This window comes from Myxocyprinus asiaticus, chromosome 46, assembly GCF_019703515.2.
Source record: "Myxocyprinus asiaticus isolate MX2 ecotype Aquarium Trade chromosome 46, UBuf_Myxa_2, whole genome shotgun sequence".
Classification (NCBI taxonomy): Eukaryota; Metazoa; Chordata; class Actinopteri; order Cypriniformes; family Catostomidae; genus Myxocyprinus; species Myxocyprinus asiaticus.
The window spans coordinates 470,001-487,013 of NC_059389.1; the positions used below are offsets into that span (position 1 = coordinate 470,001).

A 17,013-nucleotide genomic window follows, 5' to 3' on the forward strand; every position below is an offset into this window, starting at 1 on the left:
GACGTGTTGTTCCTCTATGTAAATAGTTTATTGCAATGTGAAAGTTGTCTCTCAGGAGATTGTACTGAAAACAGAATACTAACAAAGTACCAAAATCACTGTGGCATTACTATGATTTTATATGTACCATGATGTTCTTTGAAATACCTTGAAAAATACCATGAATATGGTAATCAATTATTCAGAACCATAGTGTTTATCAAAGTAGAGTGTTACATCTGAGACCTATAGCATGGTGACGCCACAGTACATTTTTAAGGTTAACCTCCTGAGACCCGAGTGTGACTGCTGTGTGCATTTTCCATTTCCCTTTTTTATTTGTATCCCCTAATAAACAATTAGTTTTTCTAGAGCAAATAGTGTTCCTAAAACTTGATGTCCACATATGAGAACAGTGGGACTAAGTTGAGAAATTGTGAAGTTGCATCATCCAATCACTGACCCCGTTTACCTGCACTTAAGAAAACGGTTTATTTCAGATTTTTGCAGAAAGCGGCGTTCTGAAACATCATGTAAACGAGAACGCGGGTTTCCTTAACGGCACTTAAGGGATTAAGAGAAAGCGGTTTAACACATATAGGTTTCTCCCAGAGAACGCAGCTTATCTTGCCATGTAAACACATAAGCGGCGTTCTCGGGTTTTTGAAAAGTGTGCATGTGCGTGAACAGACCGGGGTAGTACACGTCATCGGATGGAGCCGAACAAGAAGTAAACAAAGAAGAAAGACTTCAACATAATAAACTATACTCATTTATAAACACCAGTGTAAATTATCGACTGTCCCTTACCTCCGTGTGTACTGTATGTGCTCATACATTGGGGGAATACCATGTCTTACATGAGAGAAAACCCCACTGTTGCTGCACATTTGCTGCAGGTCACAACAGAAAGTTAAGGAAACAAACATAGCAACAACTGTGGAATATATGTAAATAAAGCGAAGCAACAGAGAGTAAAATAGCAAAGTCTTCTCAGATGCCGTGTTTGTTATTTACACAAGTGTCGCTGGATATTATGTTGCTATGGAGAATGCTGCTTTCTCACAATCAGCCGTGTTCTCGCAATGCGCTGCTTTCTGGTGTCCATGTAAACGTAAAAACGGCCAACCATGTTAAAATAAAATGATACATTATAAATTCTGAATCTATGTACTGATTATCATTGTCACATGTCTGTCAAACATGTTGAGTGATCCAAACATCATCTGCAGCCTGAAACTGAACTTTTGATCAGATTTTAGGAGTGAATGCACTTAACTGCATAGAGAGCTATAGGATGCTCCCTTGCTCCCTATTTAGTGAATGACTTAACCTCCAGTGTGCTGTCTGTCTGCACTGGTCTCAGAACAGTTTGAAATGCACCTTATTTTCATCCTAACTCCATATAAAGCCTCTGAAAGACACATTTTTCAGCTTTTGCATGAATATATTAATTCTCAATGTGATAATGTACAGTAAATATAGGAATGCATTTTTTTTGGGGGGGGGGGGGGGGGTTCCCCTTTTTCTCCCAATTTGGAATGCCCAATTCCCAATGCACTCTAAGTCCTCGTGGTCGCATAGTGATTCGCCTCAGTCCGGGTGGTGGAGGACGAATCCCAGTTGCTTCCGCGTCTGAGACAGTCAACCCGCGCATCTTATCACGTGGCTTGTTGAGCGCGTTGCCACGGAGACATAGCGCGTGTGGAGGCTTCACGCCATCCACCGCGGCAACCACGCTCAATTCACCATGCGCCCCACCGAGAACAAACCACATTATAGCGACCACGAGGAGGTTATCCATGTGACTCTACCCACCCTAGCAACCAGGCCAATTTGGTTGCTTAGGAGACCTGGCTGGAGTCACTCAGCACACCCTGGATTCAAACTAGTGAACTAGCGAACCACAGACCCAGGAATGCATTATTAATGTTAATGAATAGAATCGTATTGTACAGTGATAATAAAATAAAATATAACACCATTTATATTAAAATGAAGTGAAATGACACACAGATGTGTTAATGTTGAAAGTTATTCAAAATAACATGTTTTTTTACTTTTGTGGGAATAATGTCCCAAAATCCCCGTATGTGGACATCATGTTTATGAGTGTGCTTAAGAGCGAATAATGAACGGATGTTTTAAAGCGGCATATCAAATGAAACTACAGACTCTCCTCTTTACAACCAAACAGGTTTCAATTAAAAAATGTATAGAGATTTCTTACAAGATACACTTTTGTTGGCTCTGCGCCCGTAGAAGTGCTTCAGGGAATTGACGTTATGTTGTTGTGTCACGTGACTCGGTGCGGCAGAAGTTTAACCCTTAAATGACAGTCTAGAGTCTTGTGAACAGTATTCAGTCAGTTTAAATTCATTTAAATTATGTGCTGTGTATAGTGAAGCTAAAATACAACATCCACACATGTGGACACGGGGTTGCACGAGGTTAAAACAACACAAATTTAAAATGGAAAACACAGGCGTAACATTTTCTAGAATATATAACAATATACTCTATATTATATATTATATTAAGGTAATTATCACATACAGTCGTTACATCATTGAGAACATTTTAACAACATTTTCACAACATTAATAAAGTGTGCATTTGATCAAATGTTGCAGTTCTAACAAAATAGTACTTAAAAGATCATTCTTTAACTTTGAAAATACAAACCCTTTATAATGTAATGTTAAAGTTCCCTCTCAGGGACTATATACAATAAACATTACCATGATGTTTTATACGTGCCATGGTGTTCTTTGAGGTACGTTTTATGGGGAAAAACAACACAATATTATACACATTTGATATATTATAAAGTATAAAAGTAGACAATATACTGAAGGCATAAAACATTGACAATAAAACATGTTTTGGATTATATTCATGTGTAAATGTTACACTAACACAGATGAGTTTCTTGCATTAATATTCAGTTATAAACTGACAGACAGCACAGTGATAACATTAATGAAGTGTGAGTCATTAAAGAGCGTTATATCTGTGAACCGTTAACATTATTATGTGCAGATATGATGATGTTTGAGTATGAGATTTCTCCAGTAATGAAGCACAAATGTGTGACTGTAATATTACACTCATGTTTTTTATTTGAGTCACATGTGAGTGTAAAAGTCAGTCATTAGATTAAACATACAATACAAACATTGTGATGAATGTTTCGGTCAGGTGCATATATGTACGTTGAATCAAATGTTGTTATGCATGAATGTTTGATGGAGAATCATGTGACTTTTGTTGCAGAGGAGACCGTTGTCTGTCTTTTTGTCTGTCGGTCTGTAGCTGTCTCTCTCTTTCTCCTCACAGACAGACAGGTGTTATAACACATGAAATATTCACACGTTTTATTCTGTTTGACTGGACGCTGTAAAGAGCTTCATGTCACTGTAAGTGGGTCAAAGGGTCACGTGGAGGTCGTCTGGTCACATGGAGCATTAATGTGAAATCTCAGTATAATGGATAATTATTCAATCAGTTGTTCCATGTTGTTCAGTGAAGTTTTGATGTTTTCAGTGATCAAGATCACGTCTGAGTCACATTTCTTTGCGCTCATAAAAATAGGCTTCATTTTCTAAATGCAAACAAATATCTGCCTTTGATATTTTGGGGTGAAATGAGACCTGGACGTGTTTTTATGCTCAGCTCACATGTTAACGTTTGATGTGTGTTTCATTAGAAGCAGATGCTGCAGTATTGAATGATGTCTTTATTTCCAGAACGTTATAAATGATAATCATTGATGTTTTTGGAATAAACTACAATATCAGACTGGTGTGAAGTGTGGATGAGTTAATAACATCAAATAATAACAAACTGAGGCACTGCTGCTACAGTTATGTCTCCAAACATGAATAATTCATGTTTTAGAAGACTGAAAATGACCAGAAATAAGAGTTCTGATTTAAAGGTTTATGCTTAAATGCTTGAAATGAGTTATGTAGGCAAATCTAAATTGTGGTTATGTATGAATGTCTGCCCGCTGTGCCCGCTTCTGCCATCTGTTTCTTTCGGTATGATTTCTCTGTTGGCAGAGGAAGTGATTTTCTCTATTCAGTGTCTTTGAGTTTGTTCATCTCAGATGAACGGAACAGATTGTGATGTGTCTCCTGTCAGACACAAGAAAGACACTTGTGACATCACTTCCTGTGAATCTGTCAGTGTGCGTTCATGCTGTGTTGTCAGGACGTTTGGCATGCTTCGGTATAGTGTGTCGAGTGTCTTAAGGTTCTAGAGGAAGCTGATGAAGTTGGAGACTGTCTGAAAGAAAACAAGAGGATAAACATGACTAAACCAAGTGCTATAACCCACAGGAAATGTTATTGCTCAGATGTTGCTCTTTCATAGCTGCATGTGTCATTGAAGTATCAACTGTGTCTCCGATGTTTCTCCTAAAACTCCTCCAGACACAAATTATCCATTAGCTGTCATCCAGTAAGACTATAGAGATATAATATAAATCCTGATGGATACAATGAATTTCACCCTTCATTATTTACCACTGAATATTCTGTTTCACTCAGAAATACATCACATTCAATGCCTTTTTTCTTTATAATTTTTCATTCTTGGAATCTGTAATATCAGCCAGACTCGTAGTTGAAATGTAGCACTGTAATTTATTTTCTGCTCTATTTACATGATTTCTCTGTATGTCAGATGAGTCTGCAGGTTACGGGCCTGTGTTTGAAGATCAGCCTGTTGACACCATCTATCCTGAAGAATCACCTGAGGAGAAAATCACCATGAGCTGCAGAGCACGAGCAAATCCACCCGCCACATACAGGTGACACAAGTGTCTAAGGACGTGATTGGAATAACATACTACAATACTACTTTTAATATATAGATATGAAAGAAATAGTAGAGGTGTGTGGGTAGTGTCATTCCAAACTCAGCATAACATGTCCACAGCGCCACATGACTCATCATGATGCAAAAAAAAAAAAAAGATTAAAAAAAAAAAATGGTTCTACAGTGATACATTTCTTAAAAAAAAAAAAACAAAAAAAAAACATGGTTACAAAATAAATATTAAAAAACACAGTATTACCATGGTTGCATTTTTTAAAAAAAAACCCCCAAAAAAACAAAACATGGTATTACCATGGTTACATTTCTAAAAATAAATATTAAAAAAACATGGTATTACCATGGTTACATTTATTAAAAAAAAAAAAAAACATGGTATTACTATGGTTACATTTCTATAAAACAAAACAAAAAACACTGTATTACCATGGTTACATAAAAAAATAAAAAAAAAACACGATATTACCAGGGTTACACACATTTTTTTTTTTTTTTTTTTAAAACATGGTATTACCATGGTTACATTTCTAAAAAAAAAAAAAAAAGAAACATGGTATTACCATGGTTATATTTCTAAAAACAAAACAAAACATGGTATTACCATGGTTACATTTCTAAAAAAAAATGAAAAAAAATGAAAAAAAAAAACAAAACAAAAAACATGGTATTTCCATGGTTACATTTCTAAAAATAAATATAAAAAAAACACGGTATTACCATGGTTGCATTTTTCTAAAAAAACAAATACGGTATATATTCTAAATGACTGTATATATATATATATATATATACATATATATACATAGGGGTGTAACAGTTTTCACGGTTTTAGGGTCACGGTTTCGGTACGGTTCGGTATTTGCTTTGTTCATTAAAAAACGATTACTGCCAAATCCAAAGAATAATCTCTTTGGTAAACACTTCAACAGGTTTTCCCTTAAATAACAATCATTGTTTTACAACAGTAACTATAGTTTAACCACGGCATTTGTAGTAAAATCATAGTAACCACAATATAAACATGGTTACTGTCATGGTTACAATATATAGTAAAATCATGGTTACTATATAGAAACTACAGTATTACTGTTATAAACCATGATTAATTTCTGCTCAGAAAACCATGGTGACAGCAGTCATGGTTACTACAATATTACTATAGTAAAACCATGGTTAATTTTTGTCAGGGTACTTAACTATTTTCTCTAATTACTAAATCAACATTTTAACTTAATACCTGCACTATTACACTACATGCATCAACATAAAGTGCGTTTGATACTCAACTCAACATATATTCACAATTCGGAAGCTGTACATCACTATTGAAGGAATAACCTTGCTATTAAAATGGATACGAGAAGAGATGTTGTGATAATGCGGCTTGAGTATTTTAATCATTTGTGGAAATCCCACATGAACACCCCAATCACTTTAGTTATTGTTTCATGTCTGTCAGAATTAGCACTGAATGCCTGTTTAAAAACAGAAGGGAGTGTGTGCAGTTTCAGCTCATCTGCGGCTCTTTCCCTGGGTGATGTTGGCGTAAAAGATGAATCATGTATCTATATATTACTATAACGGCATCTAAATGCCATTAATCAAAGCGCGTTATTGATGCTCGTGATAGATTATAGCCGCTCAAGGAAACAGGAAGAACTTGTGTGCACGTTTTAAATAAACCGTCACACGCATTATTAACATATATTACCAGTATACGACACTCGTGTTTAGCGATGTCGGCAAACAGTGCACACTGACAGATTCACAGGAAGTGATGTCGCAGGTGTCTTTCTTGTGTCTGACAGGAGACACATCACGTCTTTTGACCATCGCTGTTGTAATTGACTGCAAAAAGAAAATGTTCCCAGAAAGGAGAAACGCAGGGGGCTTCTCTCTCAGCGAATCGTTTTCTCCACTTGCCATTTTCAACTACACACAACACGTATTTTTGTTATTAAAAAAATAAAATGTAAACATGGTATTGTCCTGCTACATTTAAAAAAACACCATAATGTAGTGCATGTCCAGAAAAATAAAATACTAAAATGTTTACACTTTTTAAGTGTAGAATCCTGCTGTAATGTTTATTTTAATAGTTACACACCTTAACTTCTCTACATCTTTAGATCTAATGTTTGTCATTAAATACAGTCATTTAGAATATTGACTCTCTAGTAATCATCAATATAAACAGCAGTTTAACCTCTTGAGACCCGATTGTGACTGCATTCCCTTTTTTTAATTTGAAACTATTAACCCTCAAAAACATGCAAAAAAATTTTTTTTAGACCAAAGAGTTTTCCTAATAATTTATGTCCACATATATGGACAGTGGGACTAAGTTGTGAAAGTTGAGTGGTCCAAACATCATCTGCAGCAGCTCCCTTGCTCCCTATTTAGTGAATGACTTAACCTCCAGTGTGCTGTCTGTCTGCACTGGTCTCAGAACAGTTTGAAATGCACCTTATTTTCATCCTAACTCCATATAAAGTCTCTGAAAGACACATTTTACAGCTTTTGGATGTATCCATTTATTCTCAATGTGATAATGCACAGTAAATATAGGATATTTAAAGTGAAACTGAGCATACGGTCCACAAATGTGGTCATTGTGTTTAACAGCGTGCCGTTTCGCGATAAATCGTTCACATTTTAAAAATGGCATATCGGATTAAACTAGAGACTCTAATCTTTTGACTCAAACAGGTTTCTATGTAAAAACTTAATTAGGTTTCTTACCAGATGTTGTTTTGTTGGCGTTTCTCCCAAAGTCAAACTCAGCTGAGATCAGCGCCATGTTGTTTTGTCACATGAATCTGTGCATTGAAAGTTTAACCCTTTACTGACAGCACAAAGTCTCCTGAACCGAGATCAGTCAGTTTAAATTAAATTAAATTATGCATTGCCTATAGTGAAGCCAAAATACAACGTCCACGCATGTGTACACGGGGTCGCGCAAGGTTAATAATGTGTGTTTGTGTCTGTATTTATCTGTGTGTTTGTTGACAGATGGAAATTAAACAGCACAGATATTTTGATTCGTGACGGCAGTGACGATCATTATAGACTGATGGGGGGAAACCTCGTCATCAGTGACCCCGACAGGAGCAAGCATTCTGGGAATTATACCTGCGAGGCGACCAATGAGTTCGGCACGGTGATCAGTCAGAGAGCTTCAGTTCAGTTCGGATGTGAGTCGCTCCATTAATACTGACTTTAACTTTCTGTTCTGAGTGGCAGCATCACAAACACTCTTCACACTTTTGGGAACATCTTCAATTTTCAAAAATAATTCTTTGAAGTTTTTGTACAAAGATTAGACTGTAGACTGTGTTTGTGAATGAATGAATTTCTCTTCATGTTGTGTTGTAGATTTGGACATGTTCTCCACAGATGAGCGAGAGGCGGTGTATGTGAAGGAGGGGCAGGGGGCGGTGCTACTGTGTGCTCCGCCCCCACACTTCCCAGGTACATTTGACACCTGACTTCATTTATTTACATTTAATTTACATTTATGCTTAATGACAGTGTAAAGAGCGTGTTTGTTTCCTGGGAATTGAACCCATAACCTTATGTTGCGAGCACCAGTTGAGCTACAGAAACACATGCACAGTCTCATTTCACTTCCTGCCAGCCTAAACAAGACTGAAAGCATTATTATAAAATGGGTAATTCCAAATCTAAGTTCTGATTGGCCGAGGCACGTTTGAAGTTTTTGTAAAATAGTTAAAAACACAAACATGTGACTACATATATGAATGTTGCTATGTCGCTTGCTATGGTAACTGTAAACAGTCTACAGTTATACTCATGAGGTATACACTAAAGGCGGTCGCACACCGGACGAGAAGCACCACGTCACGTCACGGCTAGGATGTGGCACAGGTATCAAACACAGGGCATGTCGATGCAGTTTACGTGACAGACAGTACACACAAAAGTTACCAAGGTTTTTCCCTTCTTAAAGAATGAACAAGGCTAGAGTAAATAATATATGTCCACTGATTATGATTTGGTTTGAATTTAATGGAAAATAATTGAGTTGCGCTCTGTGGCGTGGCAGAAATTTGAGCAGCCTCCGGAGTTGTAGGTGGGCGCCGCCGACAGACGCCGTGTGCGTACATTCATAGAAAACAGTCGTTTCAAATTTTAGAACATTTCATGTCGTCCGCCAGACGCATCCGGTGTGTTACCCCCTTTAAACTCTATGGGGGGGGGGGGGGGCTATATTGCGAAAAAGTTTACGTTTAAAATGTTAAAGTCCCTGTAGTCAGGCATATGAGGTATAATTTGAAAGGTTAATATCTGTACTTTTCAGAGATAACCATCACTTTTGCATTTATGTTTCTCAAAATAACAAAAGACCTCAAAACATTTGCAGCGCAAATTAGCGCCCTCTAGAGGTTATGGGGTAGAAATATTTTTATTAAAATAAAATTCTTTCACTTAGCACATAAATGCTCAAGTCATATATCAAATGAAAGCTCTGATTCTCAGGAATGTGACTGTACAGTTATTTTGTTGCACTAACACCACAGTTCAAAATATTTTCAAAAGAATCACAAAGTGAAATATGATTTCTGTAAGTCATCTAATACAAACGTCTCTTTTATGCAACGATAACTGCTGCAGTAAGCCCCAAATATCCAAAAACTTTATATCTGCTTTTACCTTAAGAAGTTCTCTAAAAAATGAGCCATTGTTTACTTGTCTGTGAGCTTGCTTGACTGAATAATCCAATGTTATATCTTAGATGTCCAGAACAAAATATGCCATCCACAAGGAAAAGCATGCTAAACAAATCATCAGAAAAATATCTGTTCGACTGTTGATGATAAATTATAAAATAAAATAAATCTCATCTTGCTAATGACACCTAGATTGATCTTCTAGTCCACTCAGAGGCCGAGATATTCAATGAAATAATGAGGGTGGTGCTTGAACTGAAAATTAGACTGAATGTCTATGGACGAGCACATCTGTGAGGGATAAAATGTGTTAGAGCGCCACCTACATTTCAGATCTGTATATTGTGATGGAATGTGAGAGAGAAAAAATATGTTTTCTAGTGTTTGCTGCCACCTAGTGGAATAAAATGAGCCTTTACAAAGTGAGGTAGAGTGAACAGAACCAGAATTACATGTTTACGAAGTTAGGACAACTTTTTGTTTATCATAAGATCATAAACACATACAATATTATTTATGAATAATTGGAGTCTTTTTTATTATTTGGGCAGTTCTCTGAAAAATGAGACCATTTTTTTGCAATTAATCCACAGTATGTGTGAATGATGAGCTTGTAAATTTGAGTGTGAAAAATTGCGGGCGGCAGCCAAAAAATGCACCAGAGTTTAAGGGGTTAATTATTCGAGTTGTTTATTCGAGTGGTTAGTATTAATAATTGTAACTATTGATTGAACATTATATTATATGATCATATTATCATATTACTGTTGCTGCAGTTTAATAAAAGTAATAAACCACTGTAATAATCTGTCTCTCATGGTTTATTACTTTAATACACACGATGCTAACAGCTGTGAATATAATAAATGATCTGTTGACATATTGTGAATCTTGAAGGTGTTTCGTCTCTGATTGTCTCTCTACAGAAGATCTGTCCTTCCGTTGGATGCTCAATGAGTTTCCAGAATTCATTCCTATGGATAAACGGCGTTTCGTGTCTCAGGCCACCGGAAACCTCTACATCTCCACCGTCAGAGCGTCAGACAGCGGAAACTACTCGTGTTTCGTGTCGAGTCCGTCCATCGCCAAGAGCGTCTTCAGTAAATTCATCCCGCTGGTGCCCATCACTGAACGTGAGTCGATTTTATCAGACTAAAATCATATTGTTTATGTCTTGTGTCTATACTTTTGAATCAGTGAGTATTTTAATGTTTACAGATTGACCCCATTGACTTCCATTGTAAGTGTCTCACTGGAACACACATTTGTGCTTTTATAAAAGAAAAGAAGGAACGAGTCGAAATTTAGTTTTGTGGTGATCAACATTATGACACAAACACTGTTGACTGAGATTCACTTGTATTGAACCTGGAATATTCCTTTTAAATCAGATAATAAAAATACATAAGAATTGACATTTAGTATTTAGTCAAACTATCACTAATGAGGTTCCATTTCAGTTAGCATGCTGCCTTAGAAGTCAGCTCCCTATGTAGACAGTATACAGCAAGGCAGCTCACTAGAGTTACACATAAATACACAATACTGTTCAGATTCTCAACAAGACTGATACTCGTCTCATTTTCACGATATGACACGAGTATGGCTGTGTATATGTGTGTTTATGATGATGTTTGTTTACTGTCACAACAGCATGTAAAGTGTTGAGACAGAAGTCACTCGTTCTGTCAGAAGCACGAATCTGTTCAGTTCTGCATGTTTCATTTGTGTTTTCTTTCAGGTTCTCTGCGCAAATATCCCGCTGATATTAAAGTGAAATCTCCAGACACACACACACTCATCGGACAGAACATCACGCTCGAGTGTTTCGCTCTGGGAAAGTGAGTCAAAAAACAATGTAGATGATGCGCTTTATTCATATTCCTCAAATATTCTGTTTTATCTTCAACATTTTCTGCAAAGCAGGATGACTTTTGATGTTTTCTGGGTCATTCTGTCTTTGGTGTGCTGTCAAAGTTTTAATAAGCTTTATTATTTTTAACAAATGAAGTTTGAACATCTTCTGTTGACTTGAATTGAATGTCAAATTGGATGCCAATGACATCAGAATATTTCATCAAAATGTGTGAGTGTGTGTGAGTGTGTGTGAGTGTGTGTGAGTGTGTGTGAGTGTGTGTGAGTGTGTGTGTGTGCGAGTGTGTGTTTGTGTGCGTGTGTTTGTGTGTGTGTTTGTGTGTTTGTGTGTTTGTGTGTGCGAGTGTGTGTTTGTGTGTTTGTGTGTGCGAGTGTGTGTTTGTGTGTTTGTGTGTGGGTGTGTGTGTGTGTGTGTGTGTGTGTGTGTGTGTGTGTGTGTGTGTGTGTACATGTTTATCCTAAATTTTGGGGACCAAATGTCCCCACAAGGATAGTAAAACCTTAGATCACCTACAACCCCAATTCCAAAAAAGTTGGGACAGTATGAAAAATGCTAATAAAAACAAAAATGAGTGATTTATAAATTATATTCAGCCTTTGCTATATTGAAAGCACCACAACTACACATAATATGATGTTTTATCTTGTGAATTTCATTGTTTTTTTTTTTGTTTGTTTTTTTTTTAATGTACAGTAATTTCAAATCAGATGATTGCAACACACTCCAAAAAAGTTGAGACAGGGGCAATTTAAGACTAATAACAATATGACGAGTTGAAATAACAAGGCGATGTGAAACAGGAGATGTTAAACAGGTGAGGCAATCGTGTCATAGTATATAAGGAGCCTCCAAAAACAGCCAAGTCCTTCAAGAGCAAGGATCATTCGAGACTTGTACATTTACCAACAGATGCTTCAGCAAATAATCCAGCACTTTGAGAACAATGTTCCCCAAAGACAAACTGGAAGGATTTTGGGCATTTCACCCTCTACAGTGCACAATATAGTTAAAAGATTCAAGGAATCTGGTCAAATCTCTGTGTGTAAAGGGTAAGACGAAAACCACTTCTGATTGCATGTGATCTCTAATCCCTCAGATGTCACTGTCTTTAAAAAACATCATTCATCTGTAATGGACATCATGAACATGGGCTTGGGAATACTTTAGTAAACCTTTGTTAGTCAACACCACTCGCCGCTGCATCCACAGATGCAAGTTAAGACTTTACTATGTAAAGGAGAAGCCATACATCAACACTGTCCAGAAGCACTGCCGACTTCTCTGGGCTCGGTCTCATCTTAGATGGAAAGTAGATCAGTGGAACTGTGTTTTTTTGGTCTGAAGAGTCCACATTTCAAAACATTTTTGAAAAACACAACCATTGTGTTCTCCGAGCCAAAGAGGAAAAGGATCATCCAAGCTGTTATCAGCGTCAGGTCTAAAAGCCAGTGTCTGTATGGGCCAGGGGTGTGTCAGTGCCCATGGCATGGGTAACTCACACATCTGTGAGGGCAACATTAATGCAGACAGATATGTACAAATTTTGGAGCAGCATATACTGCCATCCAGTAGTGTCTTTTCCAGGGATGTCTCTGCATTTTCCAGCAGGACAACTTCAAACCACATACTGCCTGGATTATAAGTGCATGGCTGTGCAGAGAGTGCGGGTGCTAGTTTGGCATGCCCGCAGTCCTGACCATCTACAATTGAGAATGTGTGGCGCATTATGAAGCACCCCGTACTATTGTGCAGCTGAAGACCTGCATAATGGATGAATGGGGGAAAATTCCACTTTCTAAACTTAACAAACTTGTGTCTTCAGTGCTTAAATGCTTAATAAGTGTTATTAGAAGAAATGGTGATGTTTCATAGTGGTAAACATAGAGTGTGTTGCAATTATCTGACTTGAAATTACTGTAAAAAAAAAAAAAACAAACAATGAAATTCACAAGGTAAAACATCATATGATGTGTAGTTGTAGTGCTTTCAATATAGCAAAGGCTGAATATAATTTACAAATCACTCATTTTTGTTTTTATTAGTATTTTTCATACTGTCCCAACTTTTTCGGAATTGGGGTTGTACATTGTGGGGACCAGCCAGCAGTCCCCAGTGTTGTTTTTTTGAAAATGTAAAAATGCATGAAGGGTTAGGTTTAGGATTAGGGGATAAAAATTAGCATTAGATCTGTATAAAATCTATAAAATGCATGGAAGTCTATGGAGAGTCCCCACAATGGTGTGTGTGTGTGTGTGTGTGTGTCAAGTCCGATCCCTCAGATCCGCTGGAGGAAGGTGGATGGTGAACTTCCTGTTAATCGTCATGACATCAGTATGGCAGGAAGTCTCCTTCATCTGTATGACGTTCAGTATGAAGACGAGGGTTTGTACGAGTGTGAAGCTGATAACTCCAAAGGAAAAGACTGGCACAAACTTCATCTCATCGTAGAGGGTGAGAGAGAACTTCATCTTTATTGTCACATCTGAGGTAAAACTAATTGTGTCTGTAGATTTCGTATTAGTTTTAGCGGTTAAACTGCATTTAAATACAGGAGTGAATCATTTATCGTTCTGAGTTTCTGATTGAGTGATTTTCTAGCATTATCTAAAGAGAGTCACTCTAGTTCAGTTCTGTTCACACTACACTGATTTAATATCAATTCTGTTGTCTGTAGGGAGTGACACCAGATTTAACTGCAGTGTTAACTTGATCACGTGTGTTTGTGTTTCTCTCAGGAGCTCCTGAATGGATTGAGAAGATCACGAGTTCAGAGAGAGATATCAATAGTGATTACATCATGTCCTGTCTCGCCAGCGGCAAACCCAAACCACACGTTCACTTCCTGAAGAACGGACGAACGGTACGCTACTGATTCAGTCCTGACAGCGTCACATGACAGTAGAGGTTCAGAGCGTTCACTATGATGTGTGGTGTAGTGGTGATAGTGTTCACACTCAGTGCTGGTGTGAATCTGTCTCATCTCTCAGTCAATAAAAGTGTCAAACCACTCAAACTAATTCAGAGAATCATCAAATGTACCAATAAATGTAAACAGATGCAATGCATCAGCCTAATAAACGAGATACAGGGGATATAAAGCAATGTGACTGAATATTTATGTGTATCAATGTATTATTAATATTTAGCTTATAATTATTAGTTGTTTTATTTTATTTACTAATAACATAAATTATCTTTAAAATCATATTATTAACAAACTATTATTAAATAATATATTCATAAGTATCTATTTTAATATTATATAAATTGTGTATTCATGATATTTTATACTGAGTGTAAAATTAATATTATACATGAACAAATTATCATTATTATATTAGAATTAATATTAAAAATTAGTTATTAACCCTCTGGGGTCTGAGGGTGTTTTGGGAAGTTTTGACATGTCTTGACATTTGTGCTTTTTTCAGTTGCTTAAAAACATATTAATGGCTAAAGTCTGATAACACTGTATTCAGCACAAACTGGGCTACAATAGTATGTGAACAACACGTATGTACATGTTTGTATTTTTGAGAAAATAACGTTTATGCGTGGTTTTTGAAAAAACTAATATTTTAAGTCACTGAAATAAGTCCATATAACACATACTAAACATTTGTTCACAAGACTTTTGAGAACTGGATCTTGTAGCCTAGAGTTTTTGCTACAAACATGATGTGAAAACCATCCTGATCACTCATTCATACAAAACTATATAGTCATTTAACTTTTAGTGTTAGAAAGGCCATATGTGAGGAGGTGTGGATGATCATGAATATTAATGTGATTCACACCTGAGGAGACAAAGACCCCTCCCCTGAGAGAGAGAATGAATGTGACGAGACTTAATGATTGAATGTATTTTTTGTAGCTTATTCACAAAATCAAGTTTAAGTTAAAAGAAGTAATCTAACTATACATTTTCTTTACATAAAGACTTTACTTAAAATCTTTAGACCTACACTACCATTTAAAAGTTTATAGATCTGTAAGATTTTATGTTTTTAAAATAAGTCTCTTCTGCTCACCAAGGCTGCATTTATTTGATCCAAAATACAGCAAAAACAGTGATATTGTGAAATATTTTTACTATTTAAAATAGCTGTTTTCTATTTGAATATATTGTCAAATGCAATTTATTCCTGTGATCAAAGCTGAATTTTCAGCATCATTATTGCAGTCTTCAGTGTCGCATGATCTTCAGAAATCATTATAATATGCTGATTTTCTAATATGGGCATATTTACAGCACATTTTACACATTTACACCCGAACAGATATTTACAAGCTTCGTTGATGATAATGAGGCAGCATAAACACTAGTTAAAATATAATCTAAACATTCATATTATTTTTATATCATATTACATATCATATTTATATCATACAGCATACAATTTAAATACCTGCTTTAGCCGAAACAACATTTAAATGTAACTAAAACTTGCCGATTAGGACATATTTCACATTTCAATACTCTGAATCCTGGCTGACAAGTCTGGAAATAGTTCAACTAGTAAAATATGTCCATGTTTATATAAAATAGCATGTCAACTAATGTAAGTAAAACTAAATGACTTACTCATCCTGAATTGTATCCTCGGCTGGATCAAGTCGCTCTTCAAAATGTAAACATTCATCGTCGGGTTCCCGCTCTTCTTCTGAGGAAAATGTGAACTCTTCGTCACTAGGACCATCTGTAGAGCTTCCTCACCTGTGTAGCGTGCCATCTTCCAAACGCACAGAAATGTGAATGAATCTGATGATGAACTTGATGTTTTTTTAAGGCATTGTTGTGGGGGCGTTTACTGTTTGCGTTGATCGCCTCATCACATTACCGTATGAATAGCGCCCTCTGCTGGTGGGTGTGGTCACATTACCGATAATTAGCTGAGAGACGGCTGAATGTGCACCCTGTTTATTTTCTTTATTTTACAAAAGCACAAGGTTTTGTTGTTATTGTGAGTGCACACAAATAAAAGTAGACCCTTTATAGTCTCTAATGATGTCTTACGCTTATCTGTATGCACAAAAATGACGGAGTAATTTAAGTTGTTTCCGCTGTTATGAGGAAAAAATCCAGCAGGTTGTGTCGACGTGTCCGTCGACCCCTGAGATTTCTGGGGTCATAAATCAGTTTGACTGAATATTTAAGGTATTGTTAATATTTTTGTTATAAATAATATTAGTTTGTATTTTTACTAATATCAAACTACTAATGCGATTTTTATTATTATTAATTATTTAAAAAAATATTTTTTTTAATTATAATTAATATTAACAATTTATTTTTAATGCAATATTTAATTTTCAGTTTGACAGTTTGTGGATATTTTCTCATTGGCTGTGATCATATGGTATTATTGATGATATTTCATTGATTAATGTTTGAATAAATCATATGAATGTGTGTTGTTCATTCTTCTCTCATCAGTTCTCCATGAATCATGAGATTCGTTTGAATCAGCTGTCGTTTGATGATTCAGGGATGTATCAGTGTTTCGCTGAGAACCGTCATGGGGTGATTTACACCAGCGCTGAACTCCGAGTGTTCGGTGAGGTGATCTCTGATTATTAGAAACTACAAACATGATTTTAAAGTTCTTGATGAGTGCTGCTCGA

General features: G+C 36.3%; 1 protein-coding gene across 4 annotated transcripts in view; it reads left to right on the forward strand.

Moving 5' to 3' along the window:
- Positions 1-17,013, forward strand: part of LOC127436229 (contactin-1a-like) — a 69,318-nt gene that overhangs the window by 37,395 nt on the left and 14,910 nt on the right. For 3 of the 4 annotated variants that reach the window (XM_051690260.1, XM_051690261.1, XM_051690263.1), the window contains exons 4-11: positions 4,669-4,795; positions 7,834-8,015; positions 8,197-8,292; positions 10,439-10,645; positions 11,254-11,353; positions 13,655-13,839; positions 14,124-14,248; positions 16,826-16,946. In XM_051690260.1, coding sequence (XP_051546220.1) covers positions 4,669-4,795; positions 7,834-8,015; positions 8,197-8,292; positions 10,439-10,645; positions 11,254-11,353; positions 13,655-13,839; positions 14,124-14,248; positions 16,826-16,946 — 1,143 coding nt within the window. The remainder of the gene's footprint in view (positions 1-4,668; positions 4,796-7,833; positions 8,016-8,196; positions 8,293-10,438; positions 10,646-11,253; positions 11,354-13,654; positions 13,840-14,123; positions 14,249-16,825; positions 16,947-17,013) is intronic. The other variant, XM_051690264.1, reaches the window with a different exon arrangement.